General features: G+C 34.6%; 1 protein-coding gene across 8 annotated transcripts in view; it reads left to right on the top strand.

Annotated features, from left to right (window-relative positions):
• CPEB3 (cytoplasmic polyadenylation element binding protein 3) overlaps window positions 1-17,459 on the top strand; it is a 267,785-nt gene that overhangs the window by 100,221 nt on the left and 150,105 nt on the right. For all 8 annotated transcript variants that reach the window (XM_031956050.1, XM_031956048.1, XM_031956046.1 and 5 more), the window contains exon 4: window positions 4,341-4,397. In XM_031956050.1, the coding sequence (XP_031811910.1) occupies window positions 4,341-4,397 (57 nt within the window). The remainder of the gene's footprint in view (window positions 1-4,340; window positions 4,398-17,459) is intronic.

Raw genomic sequence — 17,459 nt, 5'->3', positions numbered from 1 at the left:
GGAACCATACTGTTGAGCTAGGTGGGATTTTGATTTATGATTACAATTGCAAGATTTAAGTTTTTTTTTTAAAACTTTTTTTTTTTTATTTAATAGCCTTTTATTTACAGGTTATATATGCATGGGTAACTTTACAGCATTAACAATTGCCAAACCTCTTATTCCAATTTTTCACCTCTTATTCTCCACCCCCTCCCCCAGATGGCAGGATGACCAGTAGATGTTAAATATATTAAAATATAAATTAGATACACAATAAGTATACATGACCAAAACGTTATTTTGCTGTACAAAAAGAATCAGACTCTGAAATATTGTACAATTAGCTTGTGAAGAAAATAAAAAATGCAGGTGGGCATAAATATAGGATTGGGAATTCAATGTAATGGTTTTTAGTCATCACCCAGAGTTCTTTCTCTGGGCGTAGCTGGTTCAGTTCATTACTGCTCCATTGGAAATGATTTGGTTGATCTCGTTGCTGAGGATGGCCAGGTCCATCAGAACTGGTCATCATATAGTATTGTTGTTGAAGTATATAATGATCTCCTGGTCCTGCTCATTTCACTCAGCATCAGTTCGTGTAAGTCTCTCCAGGCCTTTCTGAAATCATCCTGTTGGTCATTTCTTACAGAACAATAATATTCCATAATATTCATATACCACAATTTATTCAGCCATTCTCCAACTGATGGGCATCCACTCAGTTTCCAGTTTCTAGCCACTACAAAGAAGATTTAAGTTCTTTTGACAGATTAGTTTTGAGTCCCAGTGGCCGATGGAGAGAGGTTTCATTGTGACTTAATAGGATGAAATGGGCAGACCTATGACAAAGAAGTAGAGACCTGGTATTATGGCTTCATTCTGCCACATACTGCCTCATATTGGAATAGTTTTTGGATTTTATTTTCCTCTTCTGCAAAGTAAGAAGTTAGGACCTGATAGTTTTTTAGAGACCCCTTCCAGTTCTAACATTCTGAGATACTACATATGCCAAGTTTGCATTGAAATTATTAGAAAATAGGAACTGCTGGATAGGTTAAAGTAAATCATGGAGACTATTGGGGTTCAGTGTAAATAACTCTGTACTTAGAAGGCTTGAGTTCAATTTCAAGAACTGACCCTCAACTAATAATACTTATTATTATTATTATTGGGAACTTGAATATAATCTTGGGCAAGTCATACACTCTCTGGACCTTAGTTTCCTCATCTGTAAAAAGAAGACATTAGACTAAATGATACCTAAGTTCTCTTCCAGCTCTAAATCCAATAACATACTATTTTTCCTATTAACATTGCATTAATAAGCCTAAATAAACTCTTGATTATCTGAACCAGTAATTGGAGGGAGGAACATTAATGTGGGTTATTTAAAACTGTGTAATTGTTTGCACTCCATGGCCAGAAAACTTGTGGAAATTCATGGAAGGCCGTATGACGTCTCTCCATGATATATTTTCATATATTATGAAACAGGCCTATGACTGCTTTTGTTAGAGGTGTTCATGACTTCCTTTTATTTAAAAGTCTACTGAAATGACTTGAAGACTGATGAAGAAAAAACCAAAACATATGAATTGAACATTAATGTTTTGAAAATAGGGTAATTTTAAAAAGATATTTGAAAACTGCTATTAGTGTCTGATAAAAGAAATAATAATTCTTTAATAGGAAGATATATGTTTGGAGAATTTTTCCCTCTATTCATAGGATTTTATATGGAATATTTCACTTTCAATACTTAATAATTATTTTTGTATAGGAAGTATTTTATAATACTTTCCTCTATGCTTCAGAAATATCATTTTTATGTCCAACTCAATATTACATGCTTCCTTAGAGATTCAATAATGATTTTTTAAGTAGTACTGTCTCTCTTTTTAGTGTTTTTTTCCCCTTCTTCCCCCTCTAAGTCAAAATTGAAGGTAGAGGAACCTAAACATTGCTGAGTAAAATACTGTTGATTTTTCTGGTCTCCCCTTCTTCAGTCCTTTAATGCTTTTCTGAAAACCATTTGTGAGATTTGGAGACCTGGCTTCTAATTCTACTTCTAACCAATTCCATGATAAAGACATGTCACTCCATTCTCTGAGCCTTTGTTCCATTATATGTTAAATGAGGTAATTGGTATTTATGTCCCTTTTCTAATCTAATTCATGAAATCTTTTAATGGACTAGGGAAATGAGATGATTATAAGGAAACTAAGTAAGAAAGCCTTTCTGTATTTGAGTCTGTTGTGTCTGGGGGGGGGGGGGGAACGGTTCTTTCCTTTTACACAAAGAAATTGCTACCTTCTAGTTTTGACTTAAAACCTGACTTAAAGGTTTGAGTAGGAGGACAAATTAGAATGGAATTGTTCTTTTATCACTTCAAAATTCCCTTTTTTAAAAAAAACCCACCAGTAAGATTCAGAAAGGGTCTAAATATTTCTTTGTTTCTATAGTATGGAATGATCTTTTACTGATTTAAATGATTATTGGAATGCATGATGGTTTTTTTTTTTGGTTGTTGTTGTTTCTAAAGAGGATTGCTGAGCTATTGCATAATGTTTCACCAATTGCTGTGACCTTGTCTCAGAAAATGGCAGAGTTTATTCTAAATTGAGACTAATAACCTTTTTCTCTTCCCTCCTTTCTCTTCTCTTCCCTCCTTTCTCTCTTCTTCCCTCCTTTCTCTCTCTTCCCCCTCCTCTCTTCCCCCTCCTCTCTTCCCCCTCCTCTCTTCCCCCTCCTCTCTTTCCCCTCCTCTCTTTCCCCTCCTCTCTTTCCCCTCTTCTCTTTGCCCTTCTCTCTTTCTCTTTCTCTCCCTCTCTCCTCCTATCCCCTTTCTGTGTGTCCCTTTTGGGTAAGAGGGCATATGTCTAATTTTCTGGGTTTGGGACTGAGGCACTTTTGTCTCATTGTTCTCTCAAGTTTCCAAAGAAGTTTTAAAATGAATGATCCCTAATCTCTTGGTAATTGTTAATACCCATTTTATTGCTATGTGGTATATTTTTCTTCTGATAAATGAATGAAAGAAAAAAAAAACACATTAAGTACTTACTATATACCAAGCATGATGTGACGGTCCAGGGGATCTAAATAGAAAAAGCAAGACTATTCTCAAGGAGTTCACACTGTACACAAGGGATATATAATACATAAGAGCCTGCTTTGGGTGTTGGTGGGAAGATAAAATACTATTTGGAGAATTTTATGACCTATCTCCAAGATCATTGGAGATTACCTGGCAAATCCAAGAGTAAAAATCAGAAATTTTAGCTAAAAGCACTGTTTCCAGGAAACATATTTTATGAATCTTTTAAGCAGAATTGCTAAGTATCCAGCTTCTGCTGTTTTATTAGTTCAGAAGTGATTGTTCCAGCATTCTAGGAAATTGCCAAACAAGACCACATAGCAGTTCTGAGTACTTTAATTTAGGAGAGTCAGAATGGTTATGTAGTTAGAACAGAACAGTAGACTGAATCATAGTAACTAAGAGCCAGGCCCTCTTCAGCTACTGACCAGCTGTGTGACTTTGGGCATCTGACTTCCTTTCCTTGGGATTTAGCTTCCTCACCCTTTTCATTTGAGGGCATTGAACAAGTCTGTCAACTCTGAAATTTTATGATTGATTGAAGCTACCTATGGCTCGATATGGCCTAGAAGATGGCAGACTGACCTGACTAGATCCTAGGCCAAAAATTCAGTGTCTCAGGCAACTTTCGAATACTATTACACACTAGGTAAATCTTTGTATCTATGTAGGTAAGAGAGTTCCCTTTATTTTTCAAGCCACAGATATCTTTCCCTCTATCTAACTTCCAGTCCCCTTTAATATACCAGTTAAGTACATTACACTGTCTTTCTCTCTATCTCTATTTTTATTATATGCTAAATTATTGCGAGAATCTTGCCTTTTCTGTTCCCTGCCCCCCATGTATCAAAGTACATAACTTTTGTGTGTCAATTTGTTACTTGTACCAAAAGGTCAAGATGAGAGGTTAAATATAAACTAAAAAACTTGAGAGTTGCATTTATAATTCTGGTATACTAATACATGTTAAGGTCTGTGAAATTCTCAGAGCTTTATGACAGACGTCTCTGGCTTAATTTTAGAATTGGGGCATGGTTCTGAGACTTGCATATGCATATTTTTATGATTTTATTTTTAAAGCCTCTGTAATGGTTGTTTAACAGATTTAAGATGTAAAACCATCTGCTTTTTTTTTTTTTTTTCTGTTTTAGCTTCTTGGAAATGATCTTGTCTTGTAATAGTTGTGATGCTATTAAGTTGAACACTTAGGGTTTTTTTTTCTTTCCACTCACCAACATTTATTTACTTATTTATTTGTTTTTAGGACGCATGGGAATAAATTTCCATCACCCAGGAACAGATAACATTATGGCACTTAACAGTAAGTGTTTGTCTGACATAATCTCTAAAAATAGAAGTTGTCTGAGTATGTTTTCTAGTTTTTACAGTTGATTCATTGTAATTCAAAACCTTCCAGCAAATAAATGGTGTTAACTATAGTCCTTGACTATAGATTTTGAATATAAGGTAGAATACTAATGTGATAAAACGCTAAACATATTTTGAGAATTGCTATTTGGATATGAATCGGATGAGATGGCTACCAAATCTCTTTTAACTTTTCAAATTGTGTGATGGTATAATTGGCATCAGATCTGAAGATAATTATCTACAGGAAAAGAAAATGAGTATCTCTACTCCTGAAGTAGAGTAATATTAAGTGAATCCCATTTTTCTATCTTTAGCTGTCTATCAGACTTAATACATATCACTCATTTCCATGTACTCTGTAGTTCAGATATATGAAATGCTTTGCTATGACTTCCATGGTATTTTCCATGTCCTACTATGTTCCTTCGTGGGGCTTCCTTCTGTACCTGGAATGTCATTATGCCTCATTACCACCTTTTAGAACTCTTGATCTCCTTCAAAGTTCAATCAAAGGGCACTTCCTTCATGAAGTCTGTCTTGATTTCTTTCTCCTCCCAGCTACTAGCACCTGTCTCCCCCAAATTAACCTTTTACTTATTCTTTATATCTTTACTGAGACATAAGTTTTATGAGATTATGATTATTTAATATGTATTTATTATTATTTATGATTTCACTTAAATCATTTTTGCATTTTTGTTGTTCAGTCATTTTGGTTGAATATGACTCTTTGTGAACCCAATTGAAGTTTTCTTCTATAGAGGCAAAGACTCTGAAATGGTTAGTCATTTCCTTCTCCAGCTCATTTTACAGATGAGGTAATGGAGGCCAGCAGGGTTAAGTAACTTGTCCAAAGTCACACAGCTAGTGAGTATCTGAGGTCAGATTTGAATTTAGGTCTTTTGGTTTCAGGTCTAGCATTCTACCCACCTACTACACCATCTAGCTGCTCCTTAATAATGACATCCCCAGAACTTCACTCAAGATAGTCTCTTCAATAGTGATTGGTCGATTGTCAATCAGATAAGTATCGACTATTTTAGGTTTAGCTTTTGGTGAGTTTTTTACTTCTGTGGAATCCCCACAATCTGGTTTTCCTTACCTATTCAGGTTCAAAGACTTTTTGTTCAGTTCACTCAGAAGTGACCTTGCTGTGGATAATCAATAAAGATTATCCTAGTGCAGAAGAAAATAACTTAAAAAGCAATGTCATTTATTTACGTATTTATTCATTCATTCATTCATTTATTTATTTTGCTGAGGCAATTGGGGTTAAGTGACTTGCCTAGGAAGTGTTAAATGTCTGAGATCAGATTTGAACTTGGGTCCTCCTGACTTCAGGGCTGGTGCTCTATCCACTGTGCCAAGCAATGTCATTTTTAATTGACAATGATAAATATATGGGATGTCACAAAAGTCTTAGTGCAGGTTTGCAACTGTTAAAGCTTTAAACTTCACTAAGACTTTTGGGACACCCTGTATCTCTCAGCTTATTGTCCTTTCCCCCATGTTTTCTTCTAGCAATATAGAAAATAGAAATTGCTTAATTGAATATTTAATGGTTTTTCCAAGCCTTTTTGAGCATTTCTTGGCACTTTAATATGGATGGAAGGAAGTTTAGTTTGAGATTTGGCAAATCTTGATTAAAGTCTTATTTGTGTTTAATAACTTAGCAGTATGATCCTGTTTAAACTACGTCATCTTTTAGTTTCCTTATCTCCAAAATGAAGTACCTGAATTTATTTCTGAGGTTCTGGGAGCTCACCCATAATTTATAACGACAACCATGAATATCATATATGTGTCCATTGAAAACTCAGCATTTGTTATTTAGGCCTTATTGTAATGAGCATTACTATGAAGAAAAAAAAGTAGACTAGAAACCATTTCCTTTACCTAGTCCTGCTGAGCAGATTGCCAAGGCAAGCAAGTAGACCTTGCTTTGAACCCGGAGACCTAGACAATAGAATGGTGTTTGTACTCTTATTCAGAGAAGCCCTATGGTCATGTAGTTCAGAGGTGTCAAATACAAGGCCTGATCCAGATTAAAATGTTGTTCCTATCCGATTTCAGTGTGTTGATGTAGTAATAAAAAAAAGAAGTCTATAAATATGTGTGGTGCTCTAAGTCATTATGCAGCCCACAGGGATCCTTATATACAGCTTAGTGGTTCGCATTTCTTTTTCAGCTTGACACCACTATAGTAGTTCTTCACATTCTTAGAGCATACTGGTTTTTTGGACTGATTTTTGCTAGTAAATGCTTTTATGGCTGTAAGTTCACAAGTGTAACTTGGTGAAAATGATTTTTATCTTTAAAGCCCTCAAGATAAAACTATTTTCTCATGAAATGTAGCAGATGAAATTGTCAAAACTAACCTTCAATTTCTATAGCAGGAAATTAATGAGGTTTTTTTTTTTTTAACTTTGTTTTCCTCAGTTGAGAATAAGGAAAAGATGAGATTTGAGAACTATACTACTCCCAAAACAGAAAGTTAAGCACTTCATATAAAAAATTCTTGGTAGCTTTGCCCATTTTCTCCTTTTCATATCTAAATGTATGTTGCTGTTTTTTTTTTTTTTTTTTTAAACAGAATGAATCAGTAGGTTAGATATGTGCTTCACAGAGTTTTTGTAAATAGTAACTCTGGTGTAATAATAGAAACCTTATTGTTTTTGTTACTAGCTTACATGAAGTCTCCAAAGGGACTTCTCAAGCTTTTGTTTATTTGAAGGCTTTTGCTTTTAAGCATAGAACAAAAGGACTTAGAGTCTTCTTGACCCTAATGGCTTTCACTACCACTTGTGACTTCTGCCTCTGGAAAATTGCCAATTACTTGAGTATTGATTAACAAAACTTTTAAAATGTAATCAGCTGTCTCTTGAACTAAGTTGTAAAGAAGGAAAGGAAATTATTTGCATCTTCAAGATGAAGCTAAAATTAGATCACTTTACTTGTCATAGGATCATAGAGCTGGAAATGACCTCAGAAAGACAAATAGTCTACTTCCTCTCATTTTACAGATGAGGAAACTGAGACCCAAAGAGGCTAAAGTCTTGTCCCAAAGTCACATTAGAAGTAGGTGGCAGAGTCAGGATTGAACCCAAATGTATCTCTCTAAATCCATGATCCAAATTTCACACAACTGTTCTGAGAAGGACTAGTGAGTCAATGTAATAAAAAAAATTTAAGACCAAGTTAATTTTTACTTGTCAGGTTTTTTACTTAGTCAGAACCAATACATTTATTAGTCACATTTCTCTTTTAGCCAACAAAATTACATTTCTTTGATAAATCATGCTAACAAGACCCATTTTTTTTTTTTTTTAAAGATAAGAGTGTAGCACATTTAGGATACAAGGATGTGTGTTTCTCATTAAATGAGTCTTATGTTATTAGATATTATGACTTTAAAATGTTTGATTTACTTGTGTGATTTTTGAGGTATGCCAATAAGGGAAATTTGAGGGAATAAATATCTTCTCTTAAAGTTGACAAAAAAGATTTAAGTGAAATAACTATGTCATTTCATTCTCCAAACTTAAGGGACTCCTTCCTTTTTGTCTTTCTTTCTTCCCCTTCTCACCAAAATTTAAAACATAGCTTAATCTTAAATCTGAGAAGCTAAGTGGAACAACAGATAAAATGCTGAGCCCAGAGGCAGGAAGACTTATCTTCCTGAATCCAAATGTGGCTCAGATCCTTTCTAGCTGTGTGCCCCTGGTCAAGTTACTTAACCCTGTTGCCTCAGATTCTTCATATGTAAAATGAGCTGCAAAAGGAAATGGCAAACCATTCTAGAAGCTTTGCAAAGAAAACTCCAAAAGGGATCACAACTGGAAACAACTGAACAACAAATCTCAAATGACTTCTGTCTTAGTCTGTGGTTGACTGGGAGTAGTTTCCCATAATGCTAAATTCTTTTTAAAGCCAATTATTGTTTAAATGCCTTTTAAAAAAGAAAGCATAGAGCCATTAGAGTTGTCTTAATGGCAACAAGAACAATAACAACATATGAATAGGTGGTCTCTGGCCTCCTTTCTTCTGCTACCTAGTTGGATTCTAGACTTCAGAGTTTAATAACTGGGAGCTCTGATAAGACAGAGAAAGATGAGTATTCCAGACAAAAACCTATCAAAAATTTTCCAACTGGATTTTTATCATCTAACCTCCTTCTAAGTTCAAAGCATGGAACCCCACTGGGTGGCAAAGAATATAGTTGTTTGGAATAGTATATTGTTATTTCTTTTTACAAGGTACTTCGTATTTATTGACAGGACATATAAAAAGTTCTGTGCTTTGCTTGTCCAAATTTCATAGAGGCGCAGATCAAGTCCTAAGTGACTGTCATCAAGAAGAACTTATTAAACTGTTAAATCATGCATGGTATCATCATAGGAGCAGAATAAAGCAGATAAAAAACTTCACCTCTCTCTGCTCAGGATTTGAGCTTCAAATAATACCATATTTATGTAGCTCTTTAGAGTTTACAAAGCACTTCCCTCACAAGAACCAGAAGTGAGTGGTCTCTCTCTTTTTTTTACAGATGAGGAAACTGAGGCTCAGAGAAATGACCTAAGGTCATATCCAATCAGAGGAGGTGTGGGAGGTGTAACTCTGATGCAGGCAATCATAAAAAGCATAAAAATACCTAAATAAGAATTATTTATCTTGTCTCTGTTACAGGATAAGTTAGAAATGAGATTCTCTAGAGTCCCAAGTTTGGCCAGAGAATGGTTGGATCAAGCTTGTTGCTTGCCTTCTGATTTTCATGGGAATGGCACTCTATGTCTGTTTGGGTGAAGGTCCCAAAATAAGAAAGACAAGACCAGGTCATAAGATTTTGCTATAGGAGGAATGGATGTGTATTTAGATACACATACATGTGTGAAAGAAAAGAGGTGGGAGGGGAGCAGAACTATGATGTCGTTGGTATGGGCACTTTTCTGAAAGAAAAAGCTGCCAATGTACAGTTATTCTGCAACTTACAGTCTTAAGTAATTACGATGACATTGAGATTTTCAAGGTCATACAGTCAACCAGAAGGCATGTAACTATATTCCAAGTAACCTGTAAAGTGCTAGGGATGAAAAGACAAAAATGGAGCCATTCCTGACCCCAGGAGTTTACATTCTTTTCACCTCTTATTTTCTTTATTTTTTAATTAACAAGCATTTCTTTTTTCTCTTTCCTCTTTCCAATTTAAAAGGAAAAAGAAAAACCCTCATAAAAATATTCAGTCAAGTCAAAGAGATTTCCACATTGTCTCATTATGTATCTTGAGTCCATCCTTCTTCTATCAGGAAATGGGTAACTTGGATGATTACCAAGCCTCTTGGGTTGGCCATTGCATCAAGCAGAAATTTTAAGTGTTTTAAGATTGTTTGTCTTTATGATGTTGTATATAGATTTTCATATTCTGTTTGTTTTATTTTAAATTGGTTCATTCATATCTCCCTAGATTTGTCTGCACTAATAAGTTATCTAGTTATATATATATATACATACACATAGTGGAATATTATTGTGCTATATAGCACAATAATATTCCACTATGTTCATGTCATATTTTCTCCAGCCATTCCCTAAATCATATCCTACTCCCAGTTTCCAGTTCTTTGCCATTAAAGAAAAAACTGTTATTATTTTTATACATATGATTTCAAGGGAGCATATATCCTAAGAAGGAGGGCAATATGTACATAATGTATATAAGGTAATTTTGAGAGAGAGAGAGCAGGCACTAGCAATTGGGGGAATTAGTATGTGTCAGAGGGAAGACATGAATCGAGTTCATCTTGATTTCAAGAATGCTCTATTGGTCCCTTATACCAGACTATCTAGCTTATTCTATGTAATATATGTGTATATATATAATAATAGTTTTTTTTTATTTTCAGAACACACACAAAGATAGTTTTTAACATTCACCCTTTCAAAACTTTGTGTTCCAAATTTTTCTCCCACTCTTTCCCCCACCCTCTCCCCTAGATAGCAAGTAATCCAATATATGTTAAAACATGTGCAATTCTTCTATACATATTTCTTTTTTTTTTTAAATAGCCTTTTATTTACAGGATATATGCATGGGTAACTTTACAGCATTAACAATTGCCAAACCTCTTGTTCCAATTTTTCACCTCTTACCCCCCACCCCCTCCCCCAGATGGCAGGATGACCAGTAGATGTTAAGTACATTAAAATATAAATTATATACACAATAAGTATACATGACCAAAACGTTATTTTGCTGTACAAAAAGAATCAGACTCTGAAATATTGTACAATTAGCTTGTGAAGGAAATAAAAAATGCAGGTGGGCATAAATATAGGGATTGGGAATTCAATGTAATGGTTTTTAGTCATCTCCCAGAGTTCTTTCTCTGGGCGTAGCTGGTTCAGTTCACTACGGCTCCATTGGAAATGATTTGGTTGATCTCGTTGCTGAGGATGGCCAGGTCCATCAGAACTGGTCATCATATAGTATTGTTGTTGAAGTATATAATGATCTCCTGGTCCTGCTCATTTCACTCAGCATCAGTTCGTGTAAGTCTCTCCAGGCCATTCTGAAATCTTCTATACATATTTCTACAATTATCATGCTGCACAAGAAAAATCAGATCAAAAAGAAAGAAAACGAAAGCAAGCAAGCAAATAACAATACAGATAGTGAAAATTCTATGTTGTAATCTGCATTCAGTTCCCTCTCTAGGTGCAGATGACTCTTCATCACAAGTTCATTGGAATTGGCCTGAATTGTCTCATTGTTAAGAAATAGCCAGTTCCATCACAGTTGATCACACACATAATCTTGTTGCTGTGTACAATGTTCTCTTGGTTCTGTTCACTTCCCTTAGCATCCATTTGTGTAAGTCTCTCCAGGTTTTATGAAATCATCCTCCTAATCATTTCTTATAGAACATCTAATATTTTGTAACATTCACATAACATAACTTATTCAGCCATTCCTCAACTGATGATCATCCATACAGTTTCTAGTTTCTTGCTACTACAAAAAGAGCTGCTACAAACATTTTTTCATATGTGGGTTTTTTCCCTTTTTTATGATCTTTTTGGGATTCAGATCCAGTAGAGACACTGCTGGATAAAAGAAAATACAGTTTTATAGCTCATTGGACGTAGTTCCAAATTGCTCTCCAGAATGGTTGGATCAGTTCGCATCTCCACCAACAATATATTAGAGTACCAGTTTTCCCACATTCCCTCCAATATTTATCTTTATCCTTTCCTGTCATCTTAGCCAATCTGAGAGATGTGTAGTGGTACATCAGAGTTGTCTTAATTTGCATTTCTGTAATCAAGAGTGATTTAGAGCATTTTCTTTGGTATGACTAAATATGGCTTTAATTTCTTTGACAGTCGTCTGTTCATATCCTTTTCTTATCATTTATCATTTGAAGAATGACTTGTGTACTTGTAAATATGATAAATTCTTTATATATTTTAGAAATGAAGCTTTTATCAGAACTCTTAGATATAAAACATTTCCCCCAATTTTCTGCTTTCCTTTAATCTTGGCTGCATTGGTTTTGTTTATACAAAACATTTTAAATTTAATATAATTAAAGTTGACCATTTTGCATTTCATAGTATTCTTTAGTTCTTTGTCCATAATTTCTTATCTGAGATCTGAGACATAGATCCCTTGTTCTCTCAGTTTGCTTATATTATCATCTTTTATGTCAAAATCATGAATCCATTTTTACCTTTTTTTGAAATAGGATGTTAGATGTTGGTCAGTGCCTAATTCCTGCCATACCGTTTTCTAATTTTCCCTGCAATTTTTTTGTCAAATAGTGAGTTATTATCCAGAAGCTGGAGTCTTTGAGCTTATCAAACACTACATTACTGTAGTCACTCTCTGTTGTGTCTTGTGAACCTAACCTCTTCCACTGATTAACTACTCTATTTCTTAGCCAGTACCACATGGTTTTGATGACTGCTGCTTTATAATATAGTACAGCTAGGACCATCTTCATTTGCATTTTTTCATCAACTCCCTTGAAATTCTTGGCCTTTTGTCTTCCAGATGAATTTTGTTATTATTTTTCTACGTCTGTAAAGTAATTTCTTGGCAGTTTGACTGGACTGAATAAGAGGTTAATTTAGGTAAAATTGCCATTTTTATTCTATGTAATATTTTGTTTTAAAATTTATTTTATTCTTTACTACCAAATAAAATGAGCATTTCCATTTATAAAATAGAAAAGAAAAAAGATTATATATGAAATTAATTTCTGTTATGTACAATTTGCTTTTTATTTTAAGTTTACAATAACTTAACATGTATATGTAAATCATTGCTCATTACTATACTTCTGAAAAAGCTAGAACTATTAATTCAATATTGAAGTCTTTGATTATCTCTCTCTTTCCCCTGAATTTTCTTGATTTTGAAAAGTGAACATGAGGATCTAGTAAAATTCTATTTGATTGAAAATTTGGATTATTAGAATAGAGACTATTCTAAAATTTAACTCTTCATATTTAATAAATGAATTTGTTAAGCAAATTGATGGTATAAAAAGTTGTATGGGAAAGTGTTTAGATTCTTTGAGAATAAACTTTTTAAGTACCCCCAACACATTAGAAAATATCACTAGATGCCCATTGTTGCTAGTATCCTCACTGCAATTCATTCAAAGCCTTTATAATATAGTTCCCTAAGGACGTTTACTAAGTAACATCTTATTAGCCTAGTTTTAGCTCTGGTTGATATTTGGAAGTAATTAAATTCCATTTCTTTTAAAATATTCTATAATTAAGATTTTTCCCTGATTTCAGCATGACCTTAACAATTAGTCCAAATTACAAAATTTTATTGTAGGGAAATTCCTAAATAGAAAATTGTTTCTTAATTACAGCTGCAGTTGCATTTGGGCTGTTACTTGGATGTTTTGCTTCTCCATTTTTCCTTTTAATTTTCTTGAAAACTTTTTCCCCTTTAATTTTCATCATTCTGTCCCCTAATTAATGATAGAGAGGTTCTAGTACTGTGCTTGCTTGCTGTTGATGAATGATACTGAGCTTATCATGTATAGCCTTGGAATTCTCTCATTAAGATGCATGACCACTCAAGAGATAAGCCTTGTAATATATAAGAAAAACCAAGGAAATGAAAAATTCATTTTTTATGACATGCTATTGGATGGGCAGCCTGTTCAGTTAGCTCATCAATGCCTGTACAGGCATTGTAAACAGTGAATTGAGACTAGAATTCTGTAGGAGAAAGAAATTAAATCAAAACTCATTTCTTCAAGGGCATGGAGATCTAAATGATCCCAAGGTGTATTCTCCACTATAAAAGTCATCCTTTTTTAAGATAAGTATTCTTGCATGAGGGTGTAGTATAGATAGAGATCTGGATTTCAGTGTCAGGAATAATTATGTTCAGTCCTGCTTCTGATGCCCGTTGACTGTATGACTATTGACAAGTCACTTCTGAGGATCTTTCTTTCCCTTGCTCTCCCAGATAACTCACTAAGACTTAAATTAGTAAGCTTTGCATTTAGAGGGAGTTTCCTCACTGTGAGTGCCCCCAAACCAGTCAGAAAACCAGGTCCTGTCCCCTTCCTTCCAACCAAATTCTCCCAGTCATTCTGTATGGCTATGACTCATGAAACACCTACACCCTCAATTTGCAGGTGACTCAGAGGACAAAGATTAAGCAGGCTTGTAGCTTATTAGCTTGTACCCAACAATGACTTGCAGGAGAAAAGTGATGCAAAAGATTGTATCAAGGACTTGAATGACCAGAAATGGAGGTGGGTCAGTCACGTATTATGGATGAGGGATAATAGCCTCAGTTTTGACTTGTAACTGTAAAATATTAAAAGATTAAGAGGAAGGTTTCTATTATATTAAGTGGCTCCTATAGGGAGGATTCATAGAAAGAATATAGGCTAGAATGGTACAAGAGGAGAGAGAGTATCTGTACTAGGTTGCTATCTGTACTGGTTGATAAATGGAGAGTGGAGGGAAGGACAAAATCGACTCGAGTGAAATCACAAATTTATGGAGAATTAAATCCATCTTCTTCTCATACAAAGTGTTGGCAAACTGAAGCTGGTTAGCCAAGAATTGCTTTTGGGCAATTGTTCATTTGTTGTGTAAGTTAGTCAATGCCATCTTTCCTTTTGCCACTGCTTACTACTTTGCCATAAGAAATGATCATTAGTATACTCTTTTCTCCTCAGAGTGTCATAAGAAAAGGGATTATAAGTGTGGCTTGCTTCATTCAGTGATATGTCTTCCCATGTGTGTATATATATATATATATATATATATATATATATATATATATATATATATATATATCTGTTTTGTGAATGACCTAAATTACCCGACTCCCAAAGGGTACCCAGGAAATCACAGCAGCTGCAGCTGCTGCTGTTCTCATCATTTCAAAGAACTGAGAGATATACATACATATATACACATGTATACAAACACACACACATACATACATATTTGATCCTTCCCACTCAAAGGGCTCTGTGGGAAGCTACCAGAGGCCTTCCCTCTAAATTAGAACACTTGTTTCACATATAATTGGGATACTTCTCATCATTGGTCCTCTGCCAGTATAGTAACACCTTCCTCTCCACTTTTTATAGTTATTTCTCCAAAGCTGAACAATATTTGTTTTAACAAGAACAACCTGTTGACCCGACCTCATTATATAAACATACTATCTGTGTTTCATCTTGGCTCGTTGCTATTCCTAATCATTTTTTTTTTTTGGTTCACACAATCAAAACAAATTTCCACCTTGGCTGTATTGGTTATATTCTGTAAAATACATTCATGTACACACATATGTATGTATGTCTCAATCTGCTTTAGGAGTCCTTCACTTCTCGGTCAAGAGGTGGGTTGCTTGTCTCATTATGTTAATAGTAATAACTGGCATTTATATAGCACTAACTATGTGCCAGGCACTGTGCTAAGCACTTTTTAAATATTCTCATTTGATCCTCACAACAAACCTGTGAGGTGTAGATGCTATTATTATCATCTACATTTTCCAGATGAGGAAATCAAGGCAAAGAAAGATTGAATCACTTGCTCAAGGACTCAGTGCTGAGCAAGTATCTGAAGCTGGATTTGAACACAAATCTTCCCAACTACAGACTCCACCCTCTAGCCATTGTGTCATCTATTACTTAACAATTCTGACCCCACTCTTTGTCAACTTTGTCTTTTTTAGAATTTCTAGCATGATATGGAGGAGGAGGAGGAGGGGAATCAGAGATCTCACATTAGAACTCAGCGACCTCATTTGTAGAGCTGACCTTGTCCAGCTCGATTATCTATTATTCTAGAGTCATCACAGTGGTTATTTTAGAATTAATTTTTCCTCTCACTTTATAAAGAATTGTTTTTTTTTTTTTATGAATTTCCTAATGTTCATTGCAATGTATTAGTTCTCTCATCTTTAGTCTCAAACATATATTTTAACCTTCTGAATATCTGAAATGAGTGATAGTAATACAGTGATCTCCATTCTTTTTTTTTGATTGTTTGTAATTTATATTAATGTAAATTTATAAGTAAATAAACATGCATGGGAGAAGTGTACTTGGATCATCAGGGTGGTGTAGTACATAGAGTATCTGACCTGAAGTCAGAAAGACTATTCTTTCAAAGTTCAAATCTAGCATGTGATTCTGGAGAAGTTGTTTAGCCTAGTTTGCCTCAGTTTCCTCATCTGTAAAATAAAGCTAGAGAAGGAAATGGCAAACCACTTCAATATCTTTGCCAAGGAAACCCCAGATGGAGTCTCCAAGAGTTGAATACCCCTGAAATGACTCAGCAATGACAAAAGGGAAGTGTGTAAATAAGTTTAATAATAATGGCATTATTATTAAACATCTTTACCTCACTAACAACTAGCTAATTTAATAACTATTTAGTAGTTAACAATTTAAACATCATTTAATAGTAATAATTTTATGATTTAAATATCTTTAAGTGTACTCTCCTATGTGGATCTATTTATTTATAAATTACATGAAGTACTGTCCTAATTATGTATAATATAACTTAGATAAAAAATTTTAAAAGACTGATTTAGAGATGAAATGATAGAACATTTAGATCTAGAATCATTGGAGAGGGAGTCTCTTTGAATAGGTGAGGTAAACACGGTCAAAACTATGCTTTGGAAAAATCCTTTTGACAGCTGTATGGAGGATTGGAGAAAGAAAAGAACTAAGGTAGGAAAACCAATTAGTCTATAATGATACTTTTTAAAAATGATAAACATTTATGTTGTTCTTTAAGGCTTACAGAGGACTTTACATGTATAATCTTATTTGGTCCTAATAACCCTATGAGGTAGATGCTATCATCTTCATTTTACAGATGGAGAAACTGATATTGAAAGAAATTAAGTGACTTATCCAAGATCACCCAGCCATTAAATGTCTGAGGTGGGATTCAAGATCAGGTCTTCCTGACACTGAGTCAAGGCTATTGATGAAGTCTAGGAGATAGCCAATAGAGGCTTGAACCAGTGCTTATGAACAGAAAGAAGGGTAGAGTTCAAGAAATGTGGATGAAGAAATAACAAGACTTGGACATTGACTTTGTGAGGTGGGAAAAGAAAAAATGAAGTGCAAATGACCTCAAAGATCCAAAATCTGGGCAACTGATGGTTGCCCTCAGCAGTAGTAAGAAACTTCAGAAGAGAGCTGAATTTTGGGGAGAGCTCCAGAATGTAGACTGCAATCCATGCATACCTATCTATTGACTCTCTCACTTCAAAAGAAAAGAGGCAGGGTTCTTAGTCATATGACACTATTCAGGTAATCTAGTCTACCCTCTGATAAATAATTCCAGTAGTCTAGGAAAAGAAAAGGGGTGGTGGGTTTCCTGGGTGGATGGATGTGGGGTTGTTTCCAATAGCATTTGCATAGCTTTTTCTGTTGTAGTTTATAGCTTTTTCTAGATTGTAATCTGAACTAGAAGCCACAGTTTAACTCAGAAG

This window comes from Sarcophilus harrisii, chromosome 2, assembly GCF_902635505.1.
Source record: "Sarcophilus harrisii chromosome 2, mSarHar1.11, whole genome shotgun sequence".
Lineage (NCBI taxonomy): Eukaryota > Metazoa > Chordata > Mammalia > Dasyuromorphia > Dasyuridae > Sarcophilus > Sarcophilus harrisii.
Note: the sequence above shows the minus strand (reverse complement) of the source record. Positions and strands in the feature narration are given on the sequence as shown.